This window comes from Argiope bruennichi, chromosome 2, assembly GCF_947563725.1.
Source record: "Argiope bruennichi chromosome 2, qqArgBrue1.1, whole genome shotgun sequence".
In the NCBI taxonomy this organism is placed as follows: domain Eukaryota; kingdom Metazoa; phylum Arthropoda; class Arachnida; order Araneae; family Araneidae; genus Argiope; species Argiope bruennichi.
Window position 1 is genome coordinate 78,357,594 of NC_079152.1, and position 20,856 is coordinate 78,378,449.

General features: G+C 26.9%; 2 protein-coding genes across 2 annotated transcripts; both read right to left on the reverse strand.

Moving 5' to 3' along the window:
- Positions 1-14: 14 nt before the first annotated feature.
- Positions 15-14,896, reverse strand: LOC129961588 (internalin I-like). Its single transcript, XM_056075089.1, has 4 exons — positions 14,877-14,896; positions 14,604-14,712; positions 8,325-9,453; positions 15-2,388 (listed from the first exon to the last, which is right to left on the reverse strand). The coding sequence occupies exons 3-4, from the start codon at positions 9,442-9,444 to the stop codon at positions 347-349; spliced, it is 3,162 nt and encodes a 1,053-aa protein (XP_055931064.1). The 5' UTR covers positions 9,445-9,453; positions 14,604-14,712; positions 14,877-14,896; the 3' UTR covers positions 15-346.
- On the reverse strand, positions 14,896-20,616 carry LOC129962229 (UPF0235 protein HY04AAS1_1378-like). The gene is made up of 4 exons (XM_056075969.1): positions 20,572-20,616; positions 17,632-17,740; positions 17,407-17,534; positions 14,896-14,991 (listed from the first exon to the last, which is right to left on the reverse strand). Exons 1-4 carry the CDS (start codon positions 20,614-20,616, stop codon positions 14,896-14,898), a joined length of 378 nt encoding a protein of 125 aa, XP_055931944.1.
- Positions 20,617-20,856: the final 240 nt, after the last annotated feature.

The following is a 20,856-nucleotide window of genomic DNA, read 5'->3' on the forward strand; positions in this document are numbered from 1 at the left end:
TTGTAACAGTTGTTTGTTATATTTTATTAAATTGCATTATTTAGAAATAAAAATAGCATACAATATAAAATAATCATAAAATCCTTATTCTGCATATATTCAAAAAGTTTCTCATATCAAAAGTCATAAATAATGTATTAATAGGACCAACGGGAAATTCTTAGATATCTTCGGGCTTAGATATCTTTTTTTTAATCAATAATTCATGAAATGCAATCTCTGCTTTTATACTTCATGATATATATTAAAAATAAAACATATAATGTAAACTGATAAAAATAATGATATGAAAAAAAAAAAAGTAAACATGGACCCTAACACATCAATTGAAAATTTCACATTTATCCTATATCTCTATTTGTTCTTTTAAAGTATATGAATAACGCACACAAGGCTCTTGCTGAAATGATGCAGATGCTTGTCTTCTTAATACATTTTTTTCTTCAGCAGACACATTATACAAATCAGACACAGTTCGCTTCTTCAATAGTTTTTTCAATAATAACACGATTATTATTAATACTATCAAAATTAGCAAACAGATCACTGCAATTAAAGCAGAATTTTTGTATCCATCATCTTTCATAGTTGATGCTTTAAATTCATAAGAAAGAGGCACTGAGGATTTACATAATAGTGGTGCATAATATCCTTGATAAAAGTTTCTTAAGCACACTTGAAATGCTTCATGTTTTATGTTTTGTATTCTATAAGAATTATTTTTGCAACCAAATACTCCTTCTGTATAATTAAAATTGTGCGACATTAAAATTAAATTTAAACTACAAATCGAATTTCTTTCATTTTTATTAACAATCCAATTGACATCAACAAAGGATTTTGGGTAATTAAAAGTTGCATCAAATTTTAGAACTTTAAAAGGGACAAATGTTTCTTTCGTTGGAGATTGAGATTTTAGTGTTGATGAATCTATTGTAGAATATTTAAATGATTTTTCTGTGGTAGTTGGAGGATGATATTTTGAACAAGACTTCAGATTTTTAAAGTGACTAATATATACATTTATACAGAATCTATACATGTTATTCAAATATTTGTTTTCAATAATAGCACATTCTTGTATTTCATCTTCACTTGTTGGACAGTTTTTAAAATATACATACTGTTTTCCTTTAGAATGTTGTATTTCTACATTACATTTCAATTCTTTTATAATCCACTGCTTGCTTAAAATTTTCCATTTCATATCCCATTTAACACAAATTTTGTCATCTGATACAGAAGAATCTATTATACGAATCATTTGAGATTCTGATGTTTTTTTAGTAGGAAGTGCAGTTGTAAATACTTTAGTAGATTCGTTGTAAACTACCATATCAGTTGAGGTGAAATCAGTTTGAGTACTTACAGTATTAATTTGGCTTGTTTCTTTTTCATATAAATCAGTTTTGCCACTTGAAGCTAATGGTGATTCAGTAGCGATATTGGTTGATGTAACAGTCACAGAAATAGTTGTTCCCTCTGTCTCAGGCAACAATATTGAAGTGAGTTTGTTGATTGATGTTGTCATTTCAATTGTGTTCGGAAAGGTTGTTTCTTTTGTTATTTCGGTTGTTGGCAAAATAGTTGATGCAGAAGTACTTTGGGCAGATGTTCCAACATTTCCAGCTGTATTGCTTTCAGATATGGCTAACATAATTATTTCAGTGGTTGTATTTTTTTCCATTTCACTTTCAGAAGTAATATCTGTTAATGTAGAAGTATTTTCAGTAATTTCTGATGCTTTAGCTATGGTAGTTTGTGGCATAGATGGTAATATAATATCTGTAGCACTACTTGTTTCACTTTTTTCTATTTTTGAGCTTAATTCAGATGTAACATCTATGATATCATATGAAGTTGACGAAACTGTTATCTCTTTGATTCCAGTAGTACTTTCTGTAATTAATGTAGTTACTTCAGTACTAATTTCAGTTGATCCAGGTACAGTGAGGAAAGGTGTTTGGGCAGTACTACTGATAATGGATAATCTAGTTGTTTCATATGTAGAATCAGTTACTTCAGAGGTGCTCTCGGGAGTAATTATTGGAGTTACTGAACTAGTATCCGTCTCTCCCGATAGAGTAGATACATCAATACTGAATAAATCGTCTGTGTGGGCAAAACTATTGTCAGTAGTTTGAGTATAATCGGTAATTGTCTTTTCTGTTGTAGGGATGATGGTTGTGGACATTTCAGATGTTGACTCATCAGGTTCACATATCTCATCTAATGATTCAGGTGGAACTTTAGTCAATGGAATACCTTTCATTTCATCTGGTGCAGCACAGGTGATGGCATCCGCATCTTCTTTTTTAAACAAAGTATCATTGGTAAGAAAGCCAACAATGTACATTAGATCGCAAAGATCACAATGAAAAGCATTTCCTGAAAAACAATTTTATTTAATATAAGTTCCAGGCTTTTAAAAATGACACTTAAAGCTTACTATGAGTAAAAAAATTATATTTTTTTAATATTTGAAAATAAAAATTTATGATTTATTCAACATTTAAAATTAAGGGCTTCACTTACAAATAAAATGCAGTCATCATTTTTTTTTTTTTTTTCCAAATGAATCTTGATTATTTTTATTGCAACCCTAAAAGACATTTATTATCATTTCTATTTGTCGCCCAAAATTACAATTTATGAAGAGATTTTTGGCAGTTGATATGATTTTAATATTTTATCAAGAAACTGCACCTTGTTCTTACTTAATTAGGAATTAACAAAACACAAGTTTTTAGATAAGATTCATCAATATCTTGAATTCGTATTTTTTACCATTATAATACTTTATACACTGAGTGGCCAAATTATTATGACCATCCCCCTCAATACAGTGTTGGACCACCTTTAGCCCGTAATACTGCTTACATTCTTCCTGGCATAGATTCTGTGAGATGTTAATAGGTGGTAGGAAGAATTTGACCCCCTATCCAATGAACTGCACTTTCCAGTTCCTTCAGATTTTGTGGCACTGGATCCAACTGTCTGATGCCCTGTTCGATCTCATCCCACAAATTCTCAATTGGATTGAGATCTGCTGATTGTGCGGGCCAACGAAGACAGATAAAGCCAGTGTCATGTTCTTCGAACCATCTAACAATACCAGCTGTATGACAAGGACCATTGTTTTGCTGAAAGTATCCATCCCCTGCAGGGTACACTATTAGCATAACAGGATGTACTTAATCTGTGAGAACACTTAAATACCTTTGGGCATTCAGGCGTTGTTTTACAGTAATCAAGGGACCTATGCAATGCCAAACCATAATATTGCCTCCACCAGCTTGAAGTGTTGTGGCAATGCAGTTGTGGGTCCATGCTTTCGTGCTATTTTCGCCATATCCGAACCCTGCCATATCCATGGTGTAATTGAAAACGTGACTCATCAGACCACATGACCCTTTTCCAGTCATCTACTGTCAAATCCTAATGCGTCTTTGCAAACTGGAGACGTCTGCTCTTGTTCAAAATAAGAGCAGCAGAGACTTTCGAACAGGTTGTCGACTCCCATAGCCTATACGGTGTAATGTGCGCCGCACAGTTCGTTCAGAGTTGCTCCTTCGTTAAAATTCCCCGATTTGACGTACTGTTGCTCTTCGGTTGAAGTGGTCAACTCTGGCAAGTCTCCTTTCAGCTCGAGCATTCAGTAGCCTGTGACGACCACAAGTCTGACGTTGAGACCCGTTTTTCTGCTTTCTACTCCACTCTCTGTACTCATTAATAACTGCTGCTCTCAAACACTTTACAAGAACAGCCGGTTTTCTGATACCGAGGCTTCGAGTGCCTACAATCATCCGGCGCTCAAACTCAGTTAAGTCACGTTTCTTGCCCTTATCTCCGCGAGTAACACAGTGCAATAGATGGTTCACTTGCCTTGCATTCCCTTTTTATAGCTATCTCGCCCTCTAGTAGCAATACTGTGACGTAATAGCTCATTTTGCATAAAACTGCCAGGTGGTCATAATAATTTGGCCATTTAGTGCATATTTCATATATAAAAAAGATTTAAGAAATCTTAGTTTTAAATTCAGTTTTATGCTAATAATCATATTAGCCGACCAGCTGGTTTGCTAGGAATATTGGTTATATTTGATTTCAGATAAATTAGTTTGATATAATTTAATGATTTCGTCAAATTTTCTGACATTAAATTCGTGTTCATTTAACTGCCTTACTTAAATTATTTTTACTGTATACATGAATACTGCGGATATTCTGCAGATAATTTTTGTTTAATCTGGGGTAGGAGTGTTTCTTGTGATAAAAGATGACAACCAGGTGCTTCTATTACGGGTTTTGGGGTGTTTCGAAAGGGGGGAAAATACTTAGAGAGAAGTATGTTTGGATTAAGGGAGAAGAGGGTCGTTGAAATTTATCTTCACTTGGTTCAGATGCGGGATTTTTTTTACTTCAACTACACAACAGAAAATCGCTATTATTCAAATGTGTTTGTTTTAAAATTTAATTCTTAAATTCTTTTTAATTCTAATTCAAATTTCAAAGAAACCTCCGAGGTGTGCATTTGAAGCCTCAGGTGTAAGTATATATGGGTCAAATTTGGTATCTGTAGGTTTGACCTATAAAGCGTCACAACCACACATTCATCTTTATAATTAATTGAGATGGAGACTAAAGTAATGAAGGATCATCAGACATTCTGCGAATTTCTCATACATCCTATGTGGATGAATCGACATTAACAGGTAAGCGAGCACAAGACGAAAAGTAATTTCAATGCAAGAAATGAAATTGCAAAATATATACCTGAAAGTTGAAATACACCTACTATTTTTTTTTTTTTTGAAGTTATTCACTTTTATTATCCGAAATGCTTATTTTTAATATCAGTAATTCTTTTCTTCTCTATTTCTCTCTCTTTTCGTCTCAAACATGTCATATTAGTAGAATTTATACTAAATGTATTTAAAGAAAATAACCTTTAGGTGAGAATGGATACATACGAATGATCTGAAGACTCATAATTTGCTGTGATATGTTCACAGATATTTTTGTAATGCAAACCTGAAATTTGCTTATTTTCTTCAATCAATAATGATACGTTTTTCTGATTTATATCAAAAGAAATCAAAGATAACCTTCTATTTGCTCTCAAATTTCATGGAATGGCAAAAACATTTTCACTTTCAGAATGTGGTTACAGGATGTGATTGATAAATATTTCTATCAGTATTTGCGTTATCTAAACAGAATTGTGGGAAAAGGTTTTGAAATCATTTCCAGGTGTATTCAAATCTACAGATCCAATAGATGAACCACAGAAAGAAGAAATATGGTAATTATCAAAAAAATTCAATCAAGATTCAATCACTTTCAGAATGTGGTTACAGGATGTGGTTGATAAATATTTCTCCCAGTATTTGCGTTAGCTAATCAGAATTGTAGGAAAAGGTTTTGAAATCATTTCCAGGTGTATTCAAATCTGCAGATCCAATAGATGAACCACAGAAAGAAGTAAAATTAAGAGGCAATATTTTTGAAGTCATTGATAACTTATAAATAACAACAAGGTGAAAGCAACACTCACTTTTTTTTTTTTTTTTAATATCATCCTCACATTTATGAATGTAAATCATACATTTTAAAAGAATATATCTTAAAACTCTTGATATTGATAATGTGCTAGTTAAAACTTTTTATTTCAAATTAAAGTTACATAATTTCAGGGAATTTTTTCTGAAACTCTTAAGATATGTATAGAAATGTATACTCCGTCAATAAATGATGAAGCTGTAGGTCATAACTTTTTAGGTATTTCTCATTTTAGTTATCATTGACTGCAAAAATCAAATCAAATTGTATCAAAATTTTACTAAAGAAAATCGATAAAATTATTAATAGTATCAAAAATCTCTACAGTATATGTTACTATTGATAATTTTCTAGAACAAACAGGTAGAACAGTTTATAATAATGGTTTCGAAAACCAATTTGACTATCTGTCATATGTTAATAAATTAAATCAGGGATGGTAGTTCAGAAAGTAGGTTGCAAATTCAAGAGGTTATTTGACCATATAGAGGTAAATTATTATTAAATTCTATAGAGGTAAATTATCATTATGCCCAATTTTGATTTTTTTTATCACATACATTATCCTAAACCCATTTGCGAGTGTATAAAATGTCACAACTGAAATTGAAAACAAATATTAAAAAAAAACTATGCAGTAAATGCACTCTGAAACTTTTTTTATTCTTCAGTAAAGTGTTAAAATTGCTATTAATGATAGACAGTTTACTTATGACATATAGTTACAAATAGTTATTAAATTCATCCTAGAAGTCTTCAGATAACTTTAAAACTTCATGTAATTAATCAAATCTACATACAGTGGACGATCTTTTTCTTAAATCAAGATCGATATATAATTATTCACAACTTTTATAGTGCATACATTTTCTGGCAAGATTGATAGAATGAATAATTATATAATTAGATACTATATTTGCATACATTTTCCATCAGGAGAAATCTGAAAAATCCCATATATTGAGATATATATTATTATCTAATCAAAAAGCATGGATTTTAAGAAATGCTGAAAATTTCTTAAATAATCAAAATTAATTTATATATTGTATATCACTCAAATTTCACTGATTATGGGAAAAAACTGTTAAATAAAGTAAAAGGATGTGACATTTACATCCACTTTAAGTATAAACAAATTTCACTTTAATGATAAATAAAAGTGCAGATGTCTCTGAGAAGTGAAGCAATGATACCAGATATCTTGATGTATATTGTTAACAAATGCAGACCAATTAAATTTTATTAAAATTATTATTAAATTAAATTTATTATTTTATTATTTTTCTAATTTGTGTTGTCCCTCAGGTATCTAAACCCTTGATGCAATTTTAAATACAATCAAACTTCGCTTAATGAGCATCTCTCATAAGAAGTAATTCACATAACCAGCAAAACAAAATGACTCCCTTAACGAGCAATGTTTTTAAAATTTGACGAAGTTACACATGTTAACACCACATTTAGAATCCTGCCTGTTTCTCGGCTATCAATCTGTATGTAATACTTCTTTGTTGATGTCGGGTTTTTTTTTCCCCCAAATCAAAAGCATAATTGTAAAATATACAGTTAATCAAAACTTCAGGGATTAGCTCATGATTTCACATTGCAATATGAGGATGATATCTTTCAATAACATACAAGCACAAATACAAGCATAATGGGAGTTGCATACTATTGTAAAAATTTCATTAGGAGGCCTAAAACGTTTGAATGCTGTAGATGAAATTTCAGAGCATTCATCAGATTCCGATTCATCATTCATTCAGAATGATTTGTAGAATGGCACTACAAGTTATTTGATTGCAGAGAGAAAGTCTTTCAAAACTAAGTATCTTTCTATAATTGTCTAAATCTCAACAGCCTAAACATGCATAGATGTAATTTAAGTATTTTAAAACTTTACTTCTGAATGCAATCCAGTAAGCTTATCCAATTCAACTCATTAGTAATTCAACTTCATTGAGTATAATAAATTTCCTATTGTTAAATTGTTAAAATATTGTTCAAAATTCTATTTCATTTTGGGTAAATTGAATTCATAATTAAAAAGTTTCAGTTACAATAATCTCAGACAAAAATTATTATTTCTGGAATTTATTTATTTATTGTAAATTAAATAGCCCAATTATTGTGATTTAAATGACTGTTAGTAAATAATTTTTTGAAGTCCTTTCTGTATTCAAAGACTAAATTGATGTATAATGCCCTCAATTTAAAAAGTTATAAAAAGTCTCACTTTTTGAAAACTTTGATTATATTAGACATATACTGTAGTATTGATTTTGAAGTTTTATTGTATAGCTGTTAATTGTATAACTGTTATATTTAAACTACATAATAAAAATTCAAAATAAACAATAAGGATAAAGCTTGTATCTTCTGCTTAATTATTAAAATTATTTGTTTAATTATTCAAAAAATAACTTTAATTGTTATTACTTTTTCAGTTAAAATTTTATTGTTTATTCATTAATTTATTTATTGAAAATATGTTTTTAGTATTATTTTTAATTTAAAAAATATCATTTCCTCCAGATGCATACACTTTTGAATAGTTTAACTTAATTTGCATTTTTGAATAAATGTAATTTTTATTGTAAACCTATCAGCTTAGAATTAACCACATTTCACGATATGGCAAGCATATAGCTACTATATAAGTGTAAATTTAAATTCATTAATTTTTCTTATAATGAATATATCATAAAATTTTATTGACATGCCTGCTATATATGTATATAATAAAATAAATCTCTTACCTCTTAATAACAACTCTTTCAGCTGTCTGCATGTAGAAAAGCTGCCAGGCATTACAATATGAATCTCATTGTTTTCAAGGTTGATTTTCTCTAAAGAATACAGATCTGAAGTATATTTTTCCATTATGACTTCTAGTTTATTATCTGCTAAATTCAGGATTCTCAGCTTTGTCAAATTAACAAAAGAAAATACTTCTATTTCCTTTATCTCATTCCCTTTTAAGTCTAATGCTATTAAATTATGTAAAGAAGCAAAACTATAATCTTTTAAGGTTTCAATCTTATTGTAACTCAGATTTAAAGCTTCCAAATAATGTAACTTGTCCAAGGCAAATGCATTTACTCGAATTAACTTATTTGAGCTGAAATCTGCATGTTTCAAATTAGCAATACCAGACAATGAATCATTTTCCAAAGATCCTTCAATAGCACAATTCTTAGCAGATAAATTTATAAGAGTAGATGAAACAATATTTATTTTAGAAAATGAAGTGATATTTTTATTCTGATCTAAGATCAAACTTTGAATTGCAGTCATATTTTCCAAAAAATTAGTCCGTAAACTACTTAAATGGTTTCCAGCAATGCTAAGAACTTCTAATTTATTTATATTTCCAAAAGTGCTAAAATCCTGTTCTCTAAGATTATTGAAATCTAAATTAAGTTCCTTCAAATTCTGCAGCATGGAAAAAGGAGAACCATAGAATTCTATGTCATTGTGAGATAAATTTAAATTTATCAGTGAAGACTGTAAGCCATCAAAGGAATCTTGAAACAGTGTTTCTAAACCATAACCAAGAGTTAAGTTTTGCAATTTAAAGGATATAAATGATTTATTAGGCAATGTTTCGATTTTTTCTATATTTAGAGTAAGATCTAACAAATCATTAATGGATGAACAATTCTGAAGCAAAGTCGATAAAAGCCTCTGAATTTCGTCTTCATCTTCAGAAGTACCACGACACACAGCTGATGTCCCAGAACACTGGCATTCAATTTCTTCAATGTAGAAAGTATTTGAAGCACTTAGTAGCATAGGAGTAATAATAAGCAACAATAATATTTTTGTTGATATATTAGTGCTAGAAATACCTTTAGGTCTTTGTTTAGAAATATCCATATTGTTGATCTAAAAAAGAAAATAAAATTTTCATTTCCAATTTTATTTTCAAAAGTGATTTTAACATTAATATTAATATTAAATTAATTCAATCAAAATTTCTGTTGTTTTTAACTTTAAAAATATAAACTACACTTAAAATAATGATAGAAAAAGACATACAGTTTTTTTATTTCATCAAATTAATTAAAATATTATGTTAGTCTTTTTAATTCAGAAATTTTTAGAAGTCAATTTACAGTAATTATCATTTATTGCTTAATTTAGGATATTCAGTTCTTTCAAAAGAAAATACTTTGATTTCCTTTACTCTTTATTTTTCAAATGTAATAATTAAACTATTAAATAATGTGAAAAAGAAAACAGTAACATAAATAATTATGTTATAGATTTTATAATTATGTTACGCACATCAACAATATTCAAATACTTTTGATAAAATAAGTATCTAAACATTCATTGTCATTTAGAAACTAAATACTGCTTAGTAAAATCAAAAGCTACTATGAAAATGTAAAAAATGTCTCAATAAAGACAGATGATTTCAACTAAAATAAGCAGCCATTTTAAAATTGATATGCAATAAAAATTATATAAAACAATAGCCCTCACTTTCCTATACAATTATGAATCTCCAAATTAAAGTATTTTCAAAATATTGACATTTGAGCCAATTATCCATTAGTTAAAAGTTGTCAAAATCTCCATTTTTAAAACTGCTTCCAGTTTGTCAATTTATCAAAAGATAAAACCCACAATTGATAGTTATGATGTTTTGGGTTTTTTTTCCTGGTGAAATTTTAGCTAATATTATAATTATATACATCAAAACAAGGATACAAATAATTAGTTTGTTATGATGAAAACTATAGCTAGAAGCTATAAGTTTTATCACCAAATAAATTTGATCAAAAATCTTATGAGTGGCAATGATGAGGATTAATAGATTTAGACTTGGGATTTAAATAAAATTTTAATAGATATTATTATTTGAAATCAAGTGTTAAAAATGCCAATATTTTTCTACAATTTTCAAAACAGCTTCAAATATTGGAGCTAAATTTCATCCAAATCATTAAATAATGCTCACAAAAAATAATGATTGTGTTAAAAATATAAAAGGAAATGTAAAAAGGAAAATGAACTAGAATTTTTTAAAACTTATTGCTATCTTCCCTTCCATCCTCTTTTCTTATTAATCTAAAATGTCTTATTAATTTCTTTGTTGTCCATAATGTGTCTAGCGCGTTCAAGTGAAATTTCTGTAAGGTTCATGCGTTATTCTACATTTTAAACCTTTTAAACATTTAAAACGCTTTGTAAATGTTTACTTGTTTGAGTTTTTGTTTTGTTGCTTTGTTTGTTTGTTCTAATACAGCAAAAAACAGAAATTTTTGCAGATGGAACAGGACGACGAAAGAGTTAATTTCTGTAACAGATATAAAATTTCATATAAATCCTTTAATTATTATTTCACTACAAAATTATTATTTAATAAATGATTAAACTTATCATTATTTGGTATAATATGATACCTAAATAAATATATATTTCAAACATGATAGTCAAGATATATTTGTTTGCATTAGACACCAGTCTAACTTCAAGTATATACTGAAGAAGCAAACCATTATTTTTTTAGAATCATATTATATCTGGATGTGCAAAATAAAATCAGGTGTATTTATATAATTACTATTTTTAAAAAAACGAGAACAAAACAGTAAAAAAAAAAAAAAAAATGCATATGCCCCTCCCATTGGTCACTCAAACATTTAAATTTTATTCCCCAATATTTAGATTAAATTATGTTTTTATTCTTCTAGAATCACATAAATAATGCCAATATTTTAGTAGGTAGTGATAATTATTAATAAAGAAATACATTATTTCTTCATACATAAAATAAACAAAAGGGAAGTACTTTAATTGCCAAAAAAACCCAATAATTCTAAATTTGAGATTTTTCAATGAATGATACATCTAAAACTCTTCTGATGGAATTGAGATTAAAGAGTTTGTTTTAAAACTTGCACTTATTAAAATTAATAATTCTGTAATGCTGACAGTTGGATTTCAGGATTGTTAAAAAAAAAAAAAAAAAAAAAAAAAAAAACCATAGTAGAGCATAAATTTAAAGAATTTACACAAATTATTCTGGATGTATCTTATGGTGTTTTTTTTTTTTTTTTTTTTTTTTGAACATCAAATGATCTAAATTTTTTACAAATTATAATTTCATGGAAAAATATAATTCAAATGACAATGATTTCAAAACAAAGGTATTCTATATTACATATATATTTTTATCCCCTCTGAAAAGTCTTAATTTCATTATATAAAATGTAAATAAATCCAATTAATTATTTCTTAAATTTCTTTCAGACTAACTGATACACTCAATGTAGCTTGGAATGAAAAATTTATATGACTGATTAATAGGAAAATAGTTAATTAGGCTAATTAATAGATAATTAACAATTATTCATGTTAATAATTAATTGTCATGAATTCAGTATTTCAGTAAAATTTAAATTATTTACAGTATAACAAAGATTATAGTTATCAGATATCCAATGAGTTATTTGTGGCTACATGGTATGGATTGAAGTGAAAATAAAATAATCCATATCTTAAAAATTTATGGTAAAAAAAATTATAATAATTCATAAAACACCTATGATGCTACCTGGAGCAACTGCATTTTTTCAAAAATATTAATACTAACATTTTTATGAAAAGAGTTGAACTTCACTAATTTTAAAGAAAAGTTTTATTTTTAAATTTTTAGTAATTAAACATGCTAACAATTTTTTCTTTGCTAATCTTAAGTGAATAATTTTTTAAGGCCCTTAATTTATGGCTAAACAATGAACATTTTTTCAAAAAAAAAATCCTTTCAAAAAAAAATCTTGATATATCCTGAAAAAATCCTAATTTCAAAATATATTATGTTAATTGGAAATTTATTGCACAATGTTATATTCTAAGCTCTGCACAATTTTTGTCATTAGAATTATTTTCTCATTAAAATCATATTTAAAATTTTTGATAAATAATATGACTTTGTTTATTAAAATAACATTTTATACATCTACTAGCTGATCCGGCAAACGTTGTTCTGCCATATAAATTATTTCTGGTGAATATTTTGGTTGTTAATTAAAAAATAACGAATGTATTGTAAGTGTGGGGAGGATGGGGTGTATGACATAAAGAGGAATGGAGCACTGTAGACAATGATCGCCGATAAAAAAAAAAAAAAAAAAAAAAAAAATTTAAATCCAACCATTCATTTTCTCAATACAATGTATTTCATTAACGTAACGAACATATACATTGTTTGATCTCTTAAAAGTTAAACGTAAAGTGAAAAAAGTAATATATTTTTTATCCTAAAGTATAAAAATGAAATAAAGAAAATCAATATTCATTTCGAAGAGCAATTGAGTGTACGATATTTTTTGTCAGTCCGTCTTTAGCCAACACAAATAAGCTCGACAATTTGCCCACGCGAGAACATGCCACGTATAATTGTCCAAATGAAAAACTTGGTGTGCCTATATCTAAGTTGCAAACAGACATCGTTTTGCCTGGCGACTTATTGACTGTCATTGCGAATGCCATTCTAATAGGAAATTGTACGCGTTTGAATTCAGTTGGCACGTCTGTGAGAAGCATTGGAATTCGTGGCAGCAAAACATTTTCGGCTCGGAATTTGCCATTCAAAATGGTGGTTTCGGTAACATTTTTCATCAATTTTTTAATGACCTATCATGTGCCATTGCACAGCCGTGGTGGGTTCAAATTCCGAAACAAAATAACCGGAGATCCAACTTTAGTTCGTAGAAAATATGGTGATATGTCTGACAAATCCAGTGAGTTCAAAAACTCTGCTGGATAATTTACAGCTCCGTTAGCATCGCAAACTGTATCGATCGATTTGTATGATACCAAGTCGCCTGGCAACGACTGCCGTATCTTGAAATTTAAATTGTCGACGTTCACATTTTTTGCTGCCAAAAGTGCTCTTTCTGCCAGCCAAGCATGATTTACGTATTGTGTGCGTACATCGGGAAATATGCGGTCAATGAGAGCATTTTGCGAATCACCGTGATAGTGCAGAAATTAGTGGGCAATTTTATGCATCCAGTATTTTCATAGACAGCAACTTTTCCATTGCCGATATCTAACAATTGGTCCGAGAATGTGTCAGCAGATAGATCTTGTAGCATTTCGACGCTCATGTTTATTTTTAGCTGGACTTTTTCAACATTACGCCACAGTGGCGATGATTTCAAGCAAGCGTTGATCTCAACTGCGTACGTTGAACGTGGAATGGCGGAAAAGGGACACCCTAATGATCTAGCGTTATGAAATATACTTTGCGACCTATTCTTATACCTACCAAATATACATAAAAAATTTCATAAAAATCGGTCTAGCCGTTTCGGAGGTGTACGAACACAAACACCGCGACATGAGATTTTTATATATTAGATTAATAATAAATGATTTCTTAAAACTGATAAATGGGAAATAATTTTATTAGCCTATTCAATCTAAATACTGCCATTCTCACTTTCTGTAAGTTGTACTAAATCAAAATTTTACTATAAGCACATCAGCTTTGAATTAGCCAAATGTTTCTATACATAAATGCATTTCATAAAAATTATATTTCTTGAATTCTAACAATTTCAATTCAAAAATTAAATATAAGGTCGAAAATAAAATGATATCAATTTTAAACAGATCTACATAATGTCAAACAAATTTTAATAAATATATACACATATAAATGTAGACTGTTCATTCACAAAAAAAAAAAAAAAAAAAAAAAAATGTTTAAAACTACACAAACAAGCTATAATTTATAACTAATTAATTCTGTAATCACTTACTTAAACAACAAAGGAAAAATATATAACCATAATAATTTAGATTGCAATAAGGATCAAATGAAATGCATATTTTGACATTATATGATAAAAATTAATCTGAATTTAACAATGAATAGTATTCAATTATTTTAAACAGTTATATCAAAAAGAAACAAATTCCTTAATTCATATCAATAAAATGAATTAAAATATTTTTGCTAAAAAAAACATTAAGTATTCAAAGAAAGGGAAAACAATAATAATAAATTCACTTACGTGAAGATGAAAATTAATTAAAAAATCTGACTTCCTAAGTTAGAATGGACACTGAAAAACGAAACAGGAAACAGCAGCACATCCTGCCACACTTCCTGACACTGCTTTCCTGAAAGATAAACACAAATGGAATAACGTTTCTTGTAAAAATATGTCATTTGCAGCAAACTTCATGAAATTATCATCTTTTTTTTAATGTAAGACAAAAATGTTTTTTAAGCTCAAACCATTTCTTATACAATCAAAAAGAGAAAAATATGAACCAGAAAATACCTTTTCAATGAAAATAATTTTATTGTTTGCTAATAGCTTTAAGTTTTGATAACACATCATCTGCAGATACAGAAGATCCAGTAATTATCACAGTTTTTTCTTTTGATCTAGAGCCCTTAAAAAAACGTAAGATATTAGAATCATTATATACTATTAAAAAAGTGTAAAAGAATATTTTTTTATATGCATAGGTGCACATAGACCGAATTATATAGGCTTGTAATTCAGATATTGTAATTCAAATTACTTAAGAACATATAGAAAATGTGCTAAAGAAAAATATAAATGAAGGAAAAAAAAAACTTTACAATTACAATATTATTCAATACAACAAAAATTATGTATGAAATATAAAGTCATGTTTTTATCAGTTACAAAAAAAATCAAATAACAAGATCTTTAATCTTAAATTACAATTTTTTTTAATTTTATAAAGCAATTAAGAATAATTTTAACAAGATAATTTAATTAAAGTCATTTTATTCAATTCCATAGACAAAAAAAATTATATTAGAAATACTTTAGATACTTTTTTTAAATAGTTTGATAGTGATTTATTATTATACTTATATTAACCATTAAAAGCTTAAACATTTTGCTGATTAATTATTAATTTATCTTTTTATCAATAGATTTTAAACACAAAATTGAAAAATTCAATCTTCAGGCAACTTTAATATTTTTTAAAAATTTAAAAAACCTTGTCTTTAAAAAAATATTAAAGTTGCCTGAAGATTGAATTTTTCAATTTTGTGTTTAAAATCTATTGATAAAAAGATAAATTAATAATTAATCAGCAAAATGTTTAAGCTTTTAATGGTTAATATAAGCATAATAATAAATCACTATCAAACTATTTAAGGTTTAAGACAAGGTTTTTAAATTTTTTTATGATTTGCAACTCTATTATGGTTATAAAAATATCTAGATTCCTATACAAGAAAGAAAAGGTTGTTCCTCTGACCAGATAATCAAATATAAACTGAATAATAAAGTATGCAAATATAGCAATGATTAATATAAAACAAGTATTAAAACATTTATTTGAAAAATTTGAATGAAACTAATCAAATTATGGCATTTATCATTTTAGTAACTTTCTGTTAAATTCAACTATTAATACATATAATGCCACTCAGGGTTTGAACCCATAATTTAAGATGTTATGTACTATGATCAATGGAAAAGATCAATTATAGTTCAACTAAATTTATATCTGTATTTATTTATTAATTTTTTTAAGAAATTATTACTTTATAACTATTTTATTATTGACTAGGCAAGACTTTTATGCATTGCTAAATATGAAGTGTAATAGTGAAAAAAAGGAAACTTAAGCAAAAAAAAAAAAAAAAAAAAAAAAAATCTTATCAGTATGCAATATATTGCATATTGATGAGAAGTTTTACAAACTATACTAATTATATGTATAGCATTTTTCTTTTCAACAGATGCCTGTAAGTTTTGCCATTTGTTTAATATTTGCTTTGTTACATGAATTCAAATGATTTTAATAATTCTATACCAATAATAATTTTAATGTAAGAAAACTGAAAAAATATCTTACTAAGAATTGTATACAGACTTTTAATTTTTAATAAATGAGACAAAATGTTGAAAAATCCTTTTCTAAATTTTTGGAATTTTTTCCATTATTCTCTGCTACTTGAGCCATAAAAAACAATCAACATCATTTTCTTATTCACTGAAATCAAAACCCTCAGATTCTGCACTTTCTTCACACTTATTTCATAATCTTAATAATTTAATTGATTCCAGACATGCAAGAATAATTATCTATTCTGCCATCCCTCTAAATATTCTAAAAAAATTCACTTGGCTTCTAATAGGCATTCATAGTTCAATACTAAAAATCCAAGTAATATACATATAAAAAGAATGTATGATATGAAATAATATACTATGAAAGTCATGAATTATCAAAATGTTAAAATACTAACACACACATGGGATGCATTATATATTTCAGATAGTATATCAGAACTATTTTAACTTATCTTGCAAATTAGTATGACTGATGTACTAGTATATAAAAAGAATTTCATTTATCTGGTTTAATTAATCTGTCTTTATTTTAATCACTTAACTGATTATTTAATTTCCTTGCTTACACAAATCCTACTTGATGGATGGTTTGATTGCTAATAAGGGAGAATATAAACAGATTTCCACATGAGGTCAGAGAAAAAAACCATAACCAACCATGCCTTATTAAAAGTTCATAAAATTTTTGTCACACATAAATTAGAAAGAACTACATTCCAATTTATAAATAGGTAGTTCCTAATAAAATAATCTATCTAGATAATTAATTGCAACAAAAAGCACACAATCTTAGTATTTGAAAAAAAAAAAAAAGAAAGAAAAAAATTGAGAAAGAAAAGCTTTGTTACAACACACTCTGGGGTTAGAGGGAAAGGGAAGGGGAAGGAGAGAGAAACAAGTCTGTTCTGTTTCATGGTTAAAATTAGCATAATAAATTTGTAAAATATTTTTAAAAAATTATTACTTTTTCAAGGCTTAATTCACTTTTCTTCAATTGCAGTATTTCACTTAAATAGCGTATAAGCTCTTTGTTGGCCTCCCCATCAACAGGCGGAGCACCTATTTGAATACCAACACTTTCTTCACCAACATCTAAATTTTAAGAAATTAATAAGCACTTACATTATATACATAATGCATTAAAAAGCAGGGGCAGAAAATTAAAAAGAAATATATAATAAATTCTTACCAGTTATTCCACTTTCCTTAGCACCTGGTTTTGCATGAATTTTAATAATTATTTCATTCTTCAGACCATTGTAAACAGATCCTTTTTTGTTACCAGATGGCACAAGCTTCTTAAAAAAGGGAAGTAAAAATTAAAATACTTTGAATGCATTAATCAAAGCAATTCTTTTTAATCATTTTATTAATAATATATAATGATAAATAAAAATAACAATAAAATTCATTTTTAAAAAGTATAATAACTATCTTTTTAATGAGACACATTACCTTTAAAATATTTCAAAATTTTATATGGCAGCAATAATTTTATTCTCTGATTTAAAAAATATGATTGTGTATTTTTATCAATAAAATTATCAGACCAATTAAATTTTTTAAAGAATAGTGTAAAAATTAAGAACACTGCTAAATGAAATTATATTGCAAAGAACATTAATGAAAACATTTTATTTATTTCATTTTCTTGCTTCAGGCCAAGTTTTCTCTTCCTTACTGGTAAAAGTAAAAGACAAATTATAAAATTCCTCAAAACAATATTAAGAAGAAAAAAAAAAAAAAAAAAAAGACAGATCTAGTATGTAAAAATTTTGCAGAGGATGTATCTAAATTTTAAAAAACTACAGGAAAGATGACCAAAGATGAAGTACTATTTTTTGATTCAATATATAGGAAGAGGATTGAATAAACAAGAACAGAAAGACTCCAGGAAAGAACAAACATCCAGCAGCATTAAAAAATATATACAAGGGACAGTTTGAAAATTTTCACTGACATAAAAGGATGAATAATATTTCTAGATAAATTATGCATTGTTATTTTGCAGAACCCAATACCTTCAATTTAAAGATAAAGCATTCCATCAAACAGAATGTACAGAATAAAATTCTTCATTCAAATTAGAAAGTTAGTTCTTGATTAGCAAAGTTATCAAATAATATTTTATTGTTTTCTTTTAAAAAATGCATATTATCTTACAAATCATTAAAACTTTCACATTTTTTCAAAAATCAGAAAAAAAAGGAAAACTTTATTGTAATTATTAAATTAGTATGCAAAATTTAATAATTTTTATTTACTTGTAGATGTAAATTATATGCATATTTGCTTTAGATTTGGTATAGGGTAAAAGCCCACACAGACAGAACAAGTTACACAGCAGAGGCTTTCACACCTGTCATATCTTATAATTTCCAACAGCATTGATAAAATATAATACAAAATTTATGTATAAAAAAATAAGAATTTAGAAACTACAAAATTTAAATTACAAAAGAATTTTGAAAAGATAGAGCACATGAAGCTTAAAATTAATAGCAAGTTTTAAAAAATAAAAAAAATGAAAATAATAAAGTAAATTCAAAATAAACAAGCACAATATAAGAAATAAAATAATAAAAGTATAAGAAAATATAAATAAATATAAAATAGATCATATAACAAAAGTAAACAATAAAATAATAATATTAATAAATTCAAAATACTTTTAATAATAAGTAACATATACATAATTTCGCAAAACAACATTGCTCTAAATATCAAAATGACAGCTCTAAATGTTAACAATAGAATAAAATTTTGAATATATGTTGTAAAATGTTCTTGATACTTATACGCAAATCCAATTCCAAAAATCTGATAGTTCTATAACTGTTTGGATAGAATTTTCCTTGAATTAGTTTGCACTTTGAACATCAATAAATATTATGTCCAATGCTTCCTTTACCAGTACAGCAATCATAATATACATAACTTAAATGTACATATAATAAAATAAAAGGTAATGCAAATACAAAAAATCTTTAGGAATGGTCTGGAACAAATCTATCAGACAAATATGGCAAAGGCTATGAGACATTTGTGTCTATATAATGATGCAATTTATCATATGATGCTATTAATATATAAAAAAAAAAGGATCTGTTTATATGGTGCTTAAGTAATAAAAAAAAAATTCTCTTTCTATGTCTGTCTTTTATAAATTTTGCCTTTTCTAATGTTATTATTTCTATTAAATTATGTTTTAATTTAATTAAAAAAATAAAAAAAACATTAAAAAATTATAAAAATACTAAAAGATGAAAAAAAAGATATATTATGATCAGAATAAATGTAAAAATATTCCTTCATTATAAATTATTGGACTAAAATATAGTTGGAAATAATAATGTAACATTTTTTATAAATGCATGCTCTGTTTTTAAATTGTTGTAGTTGTTTAATCAATCAACAGATGATACAATTAGTTCAAAAATGTGAGCAGTGAATCAAAATTTCATTTTTAATGAAATGGTGTTGATAAAGCAAAAAGTGCAATGTATTCTTATGATTAAATAAATACTTATTAGCTATTTCAATTCAAGGGAAGTTTAAATATTGTTATGTATGTTTGTCACACCATTTTATGATACCGAAACATTGAAAATTGGAATAGCAGATGCTATGTTAAAACTTACACAATAAATGTTGGACAAACTGAAGTACAATCTTGAATAAAGCCTTGACATTCTCTATGCTATAATAAGTTTACAAGTTGAAATTTGCTATCATAATTCCTTATTACAAATTTTAATATGGAATTTACAATTAGCAAAAATATAAATGTAATTCAGTATAATAGTTTAAGATCATAAATTTTTCTAATATAATCAAAATGAAAAAAATTATCACATATGTAATATTATCTTTAATTATTTTATATTTAAAGAGAAAATTATGACTATGAATACATATATATTAGTCCATCTTCAATTAAACTGTCAATTGCATACAACAATTGAACTCAATAATTAAAAATCTTCTCTCACAAATAAATATTATAAGACAAATCATGATAAGCAAATACTTTATCAAGATAAGTATGATATGAAAATTGATGATAGTTCATCAAAATTATATAACTCTTTTTTAACAATGTAAAGAATCTACCTAAGCAAAAACTTACCTTATCAGAGTCCTTCCCTTTTACAGCACTATTTTTCTTGGGCATTTTACAAAATGAATGGGAGAAACTTCGAATCTCTGTTGCTCTTCTTTCAAACAAGAAAGAACGAATCATATAAAGCATCTATACGGAAGACTCTGAGAAGTAAAATAATAATAATAATAACAACAATTAATGCATAAAATAAACCTGTGCCTTAAATCAATGCTTAAATTCAAAATTTGCAATTCCAAAAACTGATAGTTTAAAATTTGAAAATTATATATATCCTTTCAAAATTCCTGG